We start from the raw sequence: 13,645 nt of genomic DNA, 5'->3' as shown, positions 1-13,645 counted from the left end.
TTGGAAATGGCAATTTCCTTTTTGTATGTGACACTCAATGCTTTGTGCTGTCGTCATTTCGCACAAAGCCGACCAATGGACCAAGCGAGTCCAACCCATCCAGTCAGGTTTATGTTATTCTAATTTTCCTGCTTTTAGGAACTTTCTACTCCCTCTGATCCAAAATAACTGTCAGAGTTCTAAATTGGGCTTAGTTCAAAAATGTGAAACCACACTTATTATGGATTGGGATGTCTAAAAAAAACTTATTATGGATTGGTTCCATTCTTTTTTCTATCTAAACTTTTTTTTCGAAATTTATGAAAAATGTCCATGTTCTAAAATTATTTGGGATTTCCAAAAAACAGTTCATGCTTTCAAATATCTGTTTGAAATTTTAAAATGTCCCCTTTTTCATAATTTATTAAAAAATTCAAAAACATGTCTCGGTTTCATTTTTATGGAATTTCAAAAAATGTTTTGGTTTTCAAACTATGTTCAGAATTTGAAAAACAAAATTCTACTTTTCAAAATTTGTACACAAATTAAAAAAATCTCTTTCAACATTTATTTGGGAATTTTAGGAAAAATGATTTTTATGCCACTAGTTGTGTCCCACTACTCAGTTTTGCCATTAGAAGTTACAACTGCTCAAAAATGCCATCGTTCCTTGATATGCTTGCTCAAAAAAGCCATTACATATCTCAAAAATGTCTTCATTCCAGTAGATGCTTCCTCAAAAATGCCACTAGACATCATTATTGTTAGGTCAAACTAGTTGACCATGTTATATGACGAAAATGCCCCTATACCCGCATGTCAGCTCTCTCTATATCACAATGATAAGTGTGTACCCAACTTATCATGAGTAAGTAAGCAAATAATTTTAGAGAAAAATAAGAACGTTACTGGGATCAAGTGAGACCCACACTTTCTTATAGTGAGATAGATAGAGAGAGAGAGCCGACATGTTGGTATATAGTTATTTTGGTCATTATAACATGGCAAATGAGGTTGGAGCTGAAATAATGGTGTCCAGTGGCATTTTTTGAGCATGCGCCTAACAAAGCGATGACATTTTTGAGCAGTTAAAATTTCTAGTGGCAAAACTGAGTAGTGAGACACAAGCAGTGGCATAAATGATAAAACCCAAAAAATCCTTTTTTCATTTTTTTGTTCACTAATTCATAAATTTTTCAATTTTTTTTCAAGAATTTCCAAAAATGATTGTGTTTTTAAAAAATTGTTGGATATTTTTAAAAATTCAGGTTCTCGAATATTGTTCACATATTCAAAGAAAATTGCATTTTCTAAAAATGTTCTAGGTTTTGAAAAGAAATGGGTTTTTAGAAAAATGTTTGAAAAAAGTAGAAGGCAAAAAGGAGCTACAGTGTCCATCTCGTTACTGGGAACCAAGGCGCTACTGTTAATCGTGTCGCTACAGCAGCGGCCGCTACAGTTCTTCGGTTACTACTATAGTTGAACCGCTATAGTAGTTATCTTGATACAGTGCGGCTCGGCGCTCGCTGCTCCACTTGGGCGCGTCTATTTGACGCAAAGCGCGGCACATAGGAGCTCCCTCCTGCTGGTTTCCAGTTCCTCGGAAGCTCGGAGTGAGCGGTACCTTTGCTCTACACCGCGTGTAATGGAGTGGGCTAGCAGGGGTTTGCAATATCGGTATAAAATATCGCTCTAGAATTCTATTTTTTCCTTAAAAACAATATATTATTTATTTTGTACTTAGAGCCCAGTAATACATATGTCTCGACTTGTCGAGACACTTATTTTGGGATTGAGGGAGTAATACACAGACTAGTCTACCATGTGTAACAGAATAGCGCCACCCAAAGCCCAATAGCAAAGATGTAAGTAGCACATTTTTTAACTGAAGTAGCTCTTCTTTGAAACACAAGGTTTAAAAAATGTTGTATTGAGATGTCATGATCACTTCTTTGAAACACAGGGTTTAAAAGTTCAAGACTGAGATGTCATAATTTTATTCACCAAAAATTGCCATGACTTTTTAAGCCATGTGACAAGGAAAAAAACACAGCAATCATCTTTGGTACCCAATAAGAATTTTGCTCTTATGGAGTTGGGGTGTAAGAAAGCAACACAAACAAATTAGTCCCTCTTAAAAGTTGTGAGTTTATTCCTATGAAGATTGAGCATAGTCACAATAGGGTTGCCCATTGCCTGGCTAATCATGGTAGAACTGGAGATAGCACAGGCTGCTGGTTGCATCAGATTCCAAGTTGTATCTCAGAGCTACCATGACCCTATTTCTTTGATAACATAGAGACTGGAGATAAGACTTCATTTAGCTGACTATAACCCTATTTCTTTGGAATAAAACTTATTTATTCCCCACAAAAAAGGAAACCTATGTGTTAAAGGTTGTCACGTACTAAAATCATAAAAAAATAGTTTAACAAAAAAAAGTCGTTGAACAGATTTTTTGTTGGCGAGCACTGCGAGGAGTTATCCCGCTAAGAGCTATACTTACTAACAGGCACATTGGTTCCAATGGTGCTTGTCCTATCTGTCATCAAGGGGCCGAGGATATCCGTCACTTAATGTTTTTATGCTCGAATGCACGACACTTGTGGACGAAGCTGGGCATCACAAATATCATCGACCAAGCGATCCAGGTTGATAGATCGGGGTCTGCGATCTTGGAATTTATCTTATCATTGCCGGACCAGCAGCTTGAGATGCACCCAATAATTAACTTCAAACAAGTAATAGCCGTTGGGGGCTGGTACCTTTGGTGGATCTGTAGAAAAGTGACGCACAATGAATCAATTCCTCCCCCTTGGAGGTGGGCACTCTCTGTGTTATCAATCTCAAGCAACCATCAGAGGGCTACATCGCTGGTGAGAATTTCCCCTGAAGCAAAGTGGTGTAAGCCGGACCCTCGGTTCATTAAGTTAAATGTTGATGTGGCGTACTACTCGGACGAAGGGGTAGGTGCTACGGCGGCTATCCTGCGTGATGACAAAGGTAATTTTTTGGGAGCCCAATGCAAGTTTATACCTGTTGCGGTGAATGCAATAACAACAGAAGCGTTGGCCATGCAAGACGGGCTGATTTTTGCTAACTCCTTTGGGTGTAACCGGGTAGAAGCTGAATCGGATTCTTTGCAAGTAATCAATTATTGTGATTGACAAACCATATGGTGGGACTCGGCGGCGGCAATATTCGTAGAATGTTTGGACACTGGTACTTCAATAGAGAAGGTCGTTTATAAGCATTGTTATAGATCTTGTAATCAAGTGGCTCATATGCTAGCTCATTTTAGTTACTGTAATAAGACTTCATTTAATTGGTTGGGCGAGCCCCCTGACTTTATTGTCAGTAAACTCGTAGACGATGTAAACATTGTTTAAATTTTAATAAAGCTAAAAAAAGACTATATAAGAGCACATGAAGAGGCAAGAATCAATAAGGATTCACATCCTTTCGGCTATGGATCGACTTACGTCCAAAAAGCGGCCACTCTGAAGCTTCTAGATCTACCGAGATCAACTCATGGCGTTTGAGTCCGATACAATTGAGAACGTGTCATGGAATCAGACATTTCGAGATGCAACGGAATCGATCAATCATACATGCAGCAGCAGGCCCTTATCTCGGTTGACATCACCATCCGTTTCCCTTTACAGATTCCATGCCCAATAAGTAATCATCATGCACGCTCCATCTAGCTAGGTCACCGCATGTTCTGTCGCCGCCATTGGCCTCCGCCGACGTCAATGGCAAAGTTGCGAACCCCCCAACTCTCTCTCTCTCCGACGTATCGGCGAAAGCCGATAGCAGATCGATCCGGCTCCGGCTTGCATTGTCGTACCGGCATCTCATTCCCGCACTCGCCCGCTTATTTTTATGCACGCCGTGGATGGTGCATGCAGCTGAGTGGCTCAGTGGCCCTCGGTGCTGTCCGAGTAAGGAGGGACGGAGAGAGAGAGAATAAGCAGCAACTTGCCGTCGTCTAGAGCAGGCCAGCAATGGCGACTTGCCCCGTAGCGAAAGCGTCGGAGCTTCTTTCCCGTAGCGTAGCACGATCGGTCGATAATGGGGTGCGGGCTAGCTCATTAGTTTGTTCCGGCGCCGCGCGCGCGTGAACTGGGCGACGTTTTTCCGCGTCGGCGAGCTAGCTTTTGCAGATTGGTTAGGCCGGCCATGTGAAAAGCTATATATTCTCTACGTGCATGTACTAACCGTGTGTGGATCTCTGGTGGGTGACTTTTTTTTATCCTCCTGAAAACTTTCATCAATTGGCATGGCAATACAAAGAATAGAAGTAAAAACAACTTTGCTAAGTCTCAGTCGACTGAGACTTAATTATGTCTCAGTCGATGTTATTTGCTTTTAATCTTGCATAGAGATTCATATAGAAAATTCTTTTCCTTTTTTTATATACTATACTAGCAAGATGCCCATGAGTTGCACGGAACATCAGATGCATTTATACAAGTAGTTTATCTTGTGAGAGAAAAGGATGGACGAGGGAAAGCCTTATTTGCAAATGTGGATAGGGGTGTGGGTATTTTTTTTAGCAAAATTGCCATAATTTCCTTCCTATCCATCAGATATAAATCAGACGGCCTATATTGCAGAATGGCAAGCACACCATCATCACCAACTCTGTTTTTTTATAAGAGTAGAGATCACTTGACCGAGACATGGTTAAGTCTGAGTCGACTGAGACCTAACCATACCCAAATAAAAATCATATCTAGGTCCATAAATCACCTAACGACTATAAGCACTGGAAGCCATGACTATAAGCATTGGAGCGAGCCAAAGACGAACCGCCGTCATTACCTGTCCCTCACCGGAGCCAGGCAAACTTCTTTTGCGAGAAAACTTCTAATTAATCTATTCATCTTTAATCATGACAGTACAACAAACACTAGAAATAGTAAAAATTATATCCAGATCCATGGACCACCTAGCGACGAGTACAAACACTGGACCAAACCAAAGACGTGCCACCGTCATCGTCCCTCCCTCGCTGGAGCTGGGCAAACCTTATTCTAGTAGACAAACGGAAAGTCTGTCTACTACAACACGACAGGTGGAGAATTGCCAGAGCGCCACATGCACAATATTTTTTATTTTCCTCTTGATTTAAAATTCCGACTAGTGGATAGTGGTACCCCATAAGAAGTTTCTTGATTTGTAGGATTCTTAAAATGCGGAAATAGAAGAAAAATGCAAGACTGGAATGCCATTTCCTCTTGAATATTATAGATTACAAATTTACTGAAATTTAGATGGAATGGTGTTTGGTAGGAAAGAAATAACAAACACGTTCTACTAATAGGTTTTAGTGGGTGAAATTTTTCGATAGAATAGAGTATAAATAAATAACAAGAAATATTCACATGGAATCATGTGAAGCAAACAACCAACGCAATAAAATTCATAAGAATTTAGATCCTCTAAAATTTGTGTGAAATTCCCTTGAATCAAAGGAGCCCTGATCATAGTTGCTTCGTCAGGTCACCCGTAATGGGAGCTCCTAAATTCATTTCATAAGCCAATTAACAGGAATGCAAGATGCTCACATTTGAATGCAAAATGCAAGATTCTCTTCGAGATAGAGCTTCACAGCTTGCTCGCACTGGGTCTGGTAAGACGATTGTGGAGGAGGCTCTCAGGAGTAAAAGAAAGAAGAATTGCAACATAGGAAAGGCGTCGCAACTTTTTGATGGATTGTCACGAGTCTTTTGGGTTGTCTTTATGGCCTGGCTTGTTTTTCGTGGCTTTGGTGGTGCCCATGATCTTAGGCCGAGGTACTCTCGTTGGGGATTTCTTTGCGATGTACCAGTGTGGGAGTTGGTGATCGTTGCGTGTAAGGTATGACTGTTGGGCTGATCGTGCGCTTATGAGGTTGCATGCTTAGTGAGTAGTCAACATATGGTTGGGTTTTTATCGGGTTTTTGCCCGGTTTTCCATCAATTAACTATGCAATTCTCTTCAGCTTAATTAATCGCTGAGGCAAATCTTTTGCCTCCATTTCAAAAGAAAAAATATGCTCACATTTCTTGCCAGCTCTTGTTTAATCTAATTAGACATGACTTGATTTTAATTCACTGATTTTCTTCTCTCATCTTACCCCTTCCCTGGGCTCTAGCATGTTTGCTTAATGCTTCTTATACATACTCTACTGGTTGGATTTAATCCAATCCAAATCATCATTTGGCGATAAATTGTTCACTGCTGCTGTTTTGTAGTAAAAAACAACTATTGCTAGCTATTAAGTTCAGGCTGTCCCTTAATTTCACCATCAATTATTTGCGCACACACATAATTCAATATCAAACCAGCCAAGTTCTTTTTTTTTTCAAATATACATCCAGACAAATTTGATCTTTTACATCTAGTACTAGAAAAATTGGTGCCAGATCTAGTCAAAATGTTGTGACAAATGATAAGGTGATAGTTTTGCACATGCAGTTATCTAGTGGAAACAAAAGGAAAAAAAAGAGATTTTGAACTTGCATTAAAATAAAATGCAGTAATTTTTGCCGGAGAAAAAAAAGGAACTTGTTGAAAAAAATGTTAGAAAAATCAAAAGCATTATGAGAAAAGAAAATAATTATTTTTATGGATTTAAAATTATTTAGAAGTTCTATCAAACTGTGTATTTGGTTTTCCTGTAATACTTCAATGCTTTATTTCATTTCATTTTAATATTTATAAATAGAAAATCTATAAATTGTGTAGTGACTTCTCCAGTATATCTATTTTTCTACTTTTGCCTGTTTTTATTTTATTTTAAATTCTTCACTTTTCTAAATTCCTCTGATTTTTGATAATTTCTTATTATAAAAGTCATACAAATGGGGGCACAAAATTCCTCCATGTCTTAGAATTCAGAGAGTGAGACGAGTACTTTCATGAAAAAAAGAAGGGATGGTTGAAGTACGAGTTTAATGCGCAACATAACTTGGATCACTATGTGACTGCACGAGTTTAATAATATGCAACATAACCTCTCTATTTCCTGCTCATTTTATTTTCTTTACTTTTTAAGATGTGCTAAGTGAATATGAGCTGTTAATATTGCTGATCCAATGTGAGTCGTGGAACAAATTTTGTACTTGCATAAGGAGTTAGTCTGCTCGTTTCCTCTAAAAAAATCATGTTTACCAATGCATTAATTACAATGCATCATGTGTGACCACTAAATGACCAAAGACTTTTAATGCACTCACCTCACCTAAGCACCAACACATTGAAAGAGGCCTTAACGCTACTATGATGACAACCAGTAAATATATTTCTTGTAAGCGGGAGCATCATAAAATTTCTCATGAAGATAAACCTTGAGACTTTGATCAGAACCCATGAAGATAAGCCTTGAGACTTTTACCAGTAACCCCTAGAAGGGCACACCACCATAAATCAAGAGTACTATCCTTTCTCTCCTTTCTTTTGAGCAAACCAACCACGGTAGGAACTAGCTTGGCGGGCCTGAACAAGTTTGGAGTGCACCCAAGGTCCTTTCACGCCGATCTTTTCTTATCTACCCTTAACTAGAAACACTATACATCTACGGTTCTCTGCATAGTTACCCAAGTGACATCTCAAGTTACCAGAAAGCAACAAGTGTCAGAGGCCATCTAAACCAGAAGGGAGGATGTAATTAATATCCATTCATTTTTTTGTCTCGTTACTACTCGTGACCCAGGAAGAAACGATGCTAAGCGTATGGACCTATACAAAATGCCTACCAACCAATACATGAAGGAAATTAGTTTTCAAATAATTAAATGAGAGAAACTTAGCTACAAAAGCTAAGCATATATACATTGGGAGGTTAGTTTTTTTAACACTAACCTCCCAATGCATATGTGCTTGCTAAGCCTTTTAATGCAGTTAACACCTCGCCTAAGCACCAATGAATTGAAAGAGGCCTTAACGCTGTAATGACCACTACATATATTTCTTGTAGGTGTGAGCATCATAAAATTTCTCATGAAGATAAACCTTGAGACTTTGATCAGTAACCCATGAAGATAAGCCTTGAGACTTTTATCAGTAACACCTAGTAGAAGGGTACACCACCATAAATCAGGAGTCTGGCCGTAGCATATACTATCCTTTCTCTCCTTCTTTTGAGCAAACCAACCACGGTTGGAACTAGCTATGCGCGCTTGAACAAAATTGAGGTGCACCCAAGGTCCTTTCATGCCAATCTTTCCTTATCTACCCTTAACTAGAAGCACTTATGCATCTACGGTTCTCTGCATAGTTACCAAAGTGATAGCTCAAGTTACCAGAAAGCAACAAGTGTCAAGTGTCATCTCAGTGGAGTCTGAATCCAACTCCACGCACCAGACACAACATTCTTGGGTGACGGCATACCCCTGCATTTTGTTGCACAGGCAGTATGTTCACCAAAGGAACTTTCCAAATGAATCTTTCGTGACGACTGTGCTTTTGTAGTGTGTACTTGCGTAACCATAGCACTCAGGAGCCTGCCACAACGTTCAACTTGATTCATGCCTATCCAGCTGCAGGCCATTTACTTGGTTGCCGCAAGGAAACCACCAACTCGTGTCTGTCAGTTACAACATTTGGGAGTCTGATCTTGTAGTTTTCTTTTGGAGAAACACTTATAGGGTTGTACACGCGGTAGAAAAATTACGCCAATCTGTTGAGATATGGTATACAATATTGTTGGGACAGTCTATAGATCAGGCGGGAAAAATAATAGTTTCACTCGATTCTGTCTGAACCGTCTGATCTCAATCCAACATCATCCCATCTCGGTCCCGGGGTTACATGCCGCTTGGATTCTCATAACATTTGGAGTCTTACCTGCTCTATCTGACAACATCATCTCATCTCAGTATGGTCATCTGATCAATGAGATAAAGAGGCTTAAGGCTGAGCAGGAGTTTGCTCCGCCTACATTGCTAGATCCCAGAATAGGTTTCATTAATTGTCCAACTAAATATGCTCATACGGCTTGCAGCATCGCTTGTTGGTTCCAGCGAGAGGCCCCCTTTCATTCACGATCTTGTATTAGCATGCTATAACTTAATATAATGTGTGGTTCTCTCAAAAGAAAATAGCAAGGGCACAAGGCCAAGTGTGGCATCTTGGAGGGTCCTTTTAAAGCAAGATCAAGCCAAGTGTGGCATCTTGGAGGGTCCTTTTGAAACAAGATCTTAACAATGTGTGCAACCAAATAAAGGATACCAAGGTTCAGATTCTGCAAGAGTGGATTCTTAATAATCTTTTAAAAATACTATGATGTCGCCAAAAGTGGTTATAGGGTAGTGTTTCTAGCTTTGTTCTCGTTTTGTAATTAACCTTGTATATATTTTGATAATGAGGAAATAACCGTAGAACAAAGAACAATTGTCCTACGGTGGTCAGTGCTTAAAAAATAAAATAGCAAGGCCGCTTGGAATCTCATAACATTGATACACTTAATATCATAGACAGGTAAAGTGGAAAGGCGAATCACATCACTCTCCGAGATGGACAGAGATGTAGCAGTACTAGTGACAATTAAGTGTAGCATATCGATCAATCACACATCGTAAAACAAAAATGCGAGCTACTAGCCCTTCCTTCTGGCGGCTAATGCTGGTGGGTCGTGTGCTTGGAAAGCAGAAATTTCACGGACAACAGCACGAGATTCCTAGCAGAAAACCTCCATTCCGACGGGGCCGTAGTGCGTGCGTCGTGGACGACGACGACCTACGTCTTCTCATGACAAGTCCTCAAGGGCACAGATTATTTGAGTTCCCAGTCCATCAAACTGCACTAGCTGATCCAGCTCCTCGTCCGTTGGAGGCCGACCTCATCCCATCATCATCTCCGGCTGCGGTAGCAGCTCCTTGCAGGACGCTCGCGCCGTCTGGTCCCTTGGAGGCGACCGGCAGTGCCGCCTTGGCGTCCGCCTCCTGCTCCTGCTTCTCCTTGTGCTTGCCCCAGAGCACGGCGTAGAGCCCGACCACGATCACCACGGCGCCCAGCACGGCCCCGAGGTATATCTTCTCGGACAGGATGAAGGACCCCATGACGGCCACGATGATCATCATCAGCGGGCTGAACGCCGACGCGAACACCGGCCCCGTCTTCTGGATCACCAACCCCTGCACGTAGTACGCGATGCTCGACGTCACGATGCCCTGCAAAATATCACCAAAACTGGTCAAGAACTGGTAATGGAAGAGGTCATGGCGATAAAGAGGACAGTGGTAAGTGATCGTACCGCGTAGGCGGCGGCGAGGAGGTTCATGTCGAAGCCGATGGTCCAGACGGAGACGCGGCGCTCCATGACGAAGGTGACGGCGATGGCCTGTATGGTGCCGATGAAGCAGATGAGCGTGGTCAGGGAGAGCTGCGCGGTGTACTTCCTGATGGTGTGGGTCTGCAGGATGAAGAGCGAGGCCCAGGCGAGGGTGGCGATGATGATGAAGAGGGAGCCCAGGAACCACTCCCTCGCGGTGGGGTCGACGCCGGCGGCACCTGAGGCCTCGCCGCCGCTGGGCTGCGCGTGGCCGTTGGTCCATGGCAGGTGCATGAGGGGGCCCTTGTAGAGCGTCATGAGCATCGCGCCGGCCACCGTCACCACAGTCCCGAAGATCTTGGCCTGGCACCGCACCTTCTTCAACTCTATCTTCTCCATCCTATGTACCGAACATCATGCAAAATCCATGTTAGCAATGGTTTCTCGTTCCGCGTGCGCATGTATATGCATATGATGCACGGCATGCAAAGTAAGCTGGTAGTGAAATTGCACCTGAAGATCACCGCCATGACGAAGGTCATCGCCGGCAGGATGTTGCTCATCGCGCAGGCGAACGTCGGACCGGTGTACTTCAGGCCCACGTAGTAGAAATTCTGGTCGATCACCGGTCTGCAGCAAGAGGTCAAGAAGAGGGTGAGATGGGCGTGTCATTTCAGACATGCATATCAGATGATTTTTGCAGGTAGCTAGCCAGGCATGCACTAACCCGAGCAGCGCAAGGACGAAGATTTGGAAGAAGATGGACCACGTCATCTTCGGCCTCACCTTCCTGCCATTTCATGTCAAGTTTCACAAGTTAGATAAAAATACCACTAATATTAATACATGTGTACACTAGTAATTGTGTAGCTAGCTATACCTTTCGAGGAAGAGAGCGAAGGGTGCAATGGCGAGTGTGGCGAAGGCGTGGCGGTACACGACGAGCACGTAGTGGCTCATCCCGCCGTTGAGGGAGACCTTGGTGAGGACGTTCATGCCGGCGTAGCCGAACTGCAGCGAGATCATGGCGATGTAAGGCTTGGCCTTGTCCATGAAACCACCGCAGAAAGCCATGGCGATCGACCAAACTGTTCCTTGTTTCCACTTTCCCTAGCTAGCTTCTTGTTTTGTGAAAGGTGCCAATGCCAGGGTCGCGTGTATCGAGAACTCAAAGATGGAGTGAAGCAAGCGAGTGTGAGCTGAAATGGAAGAGAGGCTTGGCCAGTATATATAGGGGTTAGGGGTGGGGAGGGGGGGGATAACTTGCACCATTATTTGGGTGGCAGTCCGTCTGAGTAACGTGGGTCCAAGGTGACGAGATGGCATCGTATATTCCAGAAGTGTAGCCTGCAAGAGCACAGCGGATCCGATTCGAAATAAAACGCAAGCACAGCTGATCCATTTAATTAGTGGCTGCCGAGTGGAATTCCTCCGGCCAATTTTTTAGGTTAGAAAGGAGCACAAGAATCTTTTTATTGCTAATGGGCGCAACGTACGTGGAGCAGTGAAAACGTTTGTATAAGATTCTGAATGTGACGGCGTACTGCCTGAGCTTAGCTGAACTAACAGTGCATCCTCTCTCGTTTTTTTTCCATTTTTTTTGCGGGAAAGTAACAGTGCATCTGGTGCTTAAGAGCATCTCCAACAGCCGCCCAATGCGCGGCGCCCAAAAAATAGGTTTACAGCGCGTAAGTAAATTTTTTAGGGCACTAGAAGACGTTTGCTCCAACAAGCGCTGCAAAATATGCTGCGCGCGCGAGTTCAACGGTCCCAATCAAGTGGTCCCATCTGCAGCAGCCCAGAGTTTGTAGCGCGCGCGACCGGGCGCATTAAATATGCTGTGCGCGATGCCTTTTTGATGCGCGCGCTGCATTAGTTATAGCGCGCGCGCGCTTTTTGTGCGGCTGCTGGAGATTCCAAACCGGATCCGCACACGCTAAAAGCAGTTTTTATATCGTGCAGCGCTCATATAACGCTTCTGTTGGAGATGTTCTAATTAACTATGCAAAGCTTTAAGCTGCGTGATGATCATCAGCGTCATTTGTGTGGAATATGTATGGTGCTGCGTGGAGAATACTGGCACCGGCACGTGGCTTATGGTTAGTGGGCGTATGCAGACCTCCAATACTTCCATATTTACAGAAGTTGCTGCTTTCCAGATTACATTGAAGGTATGAATCTAGTAGACTTGAGGGGGCCAAATAGTTTTTCCCCTCATCTCTAAGCCCTCTAAAAATAATCCCTTCATATATTTTCCTAAGGCTGGGGGTGCCACAGCCCTCATAAGCACACATAGCTCCTTTCTGAAAGGACTCCGTCTTTGGAAAAGCTCGTTTGCACCTTGCAGCGAATTAAACCGCTCCTTTCACTGTGGATAAAGACTTGGTGGGTGGGGACGTCACTGTGAATCTATAAAATTTGGTTAAAAAATATGAACTTGTGCACCTGTGTGCTGCAAATAATAATTCTACGTTTATAGCTATCTTCAGATCCTAGATAACAAGGTGTCTTCTTCCTGGCACGCTCAAATTACTACCGAAGATGTTTGCTTCAAGTTACACTTCACCACATGTGTGGCAACCGTGTATGGCTATTGTTGTTTCACCTCTGTAGTGGTATGCCACACTTTCTTAACATACATAATATGGCTCATCTGTTATAAACTTGTATTTTTGCTAGATCCTGTAATAGTCGAGGCTATCTAATTTTTTGCACCACAATTTTTTTCAGTACAATTTTTATACTCTCTTGAAACAACCAAGTGTTGATGCCCTTTGTACAAAATCCACACCCGATGCTCGAGAACACCAAAGTTTGTGTGAGAAGTAACATTAATGACTTATTACTTAGTTATTGGACCATATTCAATATATTATTTTTATCTTGCTACTAAAAAATGAGAGAAAATTCCGCAAAAAAATAAATGAGCAAAAAAATTAAAAAAGGCATGCCTAACAACATTTTCCTCCTTTAAATAACAATGATTTTTTTCTTGGCCTTGGTACTTGACAATAATTAACTATTGTATGTGTGCAATGTGCTTGATGGTGATTGGAAATCTCCAACAAGGTTTGTACTTGTTTCTTATATCAAAGGTTGTTATTTCTTCTTAGACAAACAACCTTGATGTGGGTTGAGGGAAGCTTTGGCGCCGCCTGGTAACAACAACATAGGGTAGGTTAATTGGTAGATGATCGCGAGTAGTCTATTATGTTTATTGTTTTTTAAAAATAGTTATGTATATGTTTTTTTAGGATAGTTGTGTTATATTTTTGTAGCGTCGTGTGGTTGGTTGAGCTTTGTGATCATGCACTGCTCTACCTTGTAGTAGACCTCGTACTATTCTCTGCTTCTGTTCTTAATGAAGCGACACACACAACTCTTGCATGTTATGGGGAAAAATTA

General features: G+C 42.2%; 1 protein-coding gene across 2 annotated transcripts; it reads right to left on the bottom strand.

Moving 5' to 3' along the window:
• Positions 1–9,389: 9,389 nt before the first annotated feature.
• LOC119284850 (WAT1-related protein At5g07050-like) lies at positions 9,390–11,427 on the bottom strand. Of its 2 annotated transcripts, none has more exons than XM_037564020.1 (5): positions 11,121–11,427; positions 10,968–11,036; positions 10,754–10,870; positions 10,223–10,640; positions 9,390–10,139 (listed from the first exon to the last, which is right to left on the bottom strand). In XM_037564020.1, the coding sequence occupies exons 1-5, from the start codon at positions 11,312–11,314 to the stop codon at positions 9,762–9,764; spliced, it is 1,176 nt and encodes a 391-aa protein (XP_037419917.1). In that variant the 5' UTR covers positions 11,315–11,427; the 3' UTR covers positions 9,390–9,761. The 2 variants fall into 2 exon arrangements, with proteins under 2 accessions (XP_037419917.1, XP_037419925.1); XM_037564028.1 differs by having other exon boundaries at positions 10,968–11,030.
• Positions 11,428–13,645: the final 2,218 nt, after the last annotated feature.

Source organism: Triticum dicoccoides, chromosome 1A (assembly GCF_002162155.2).
Source record: "Triticum dicoccoides isolate Atlit2015 ecotype Zavitan chromosome 1A, WEW_v2.0, whole genome shotgun sequence".
Classification (NCBI taxonomy): Eukaryota; Viridiplantae; Streptophyta; class Magnoliopsida; order Poales; family Poaceae; genus Triticum; species Triticum dicoccoides.
The sequence above is the reverse complement of the archived record's forward strand: the minus strand, read 5'-3'. Positions and strand labels throughout refer to the sequence as shown.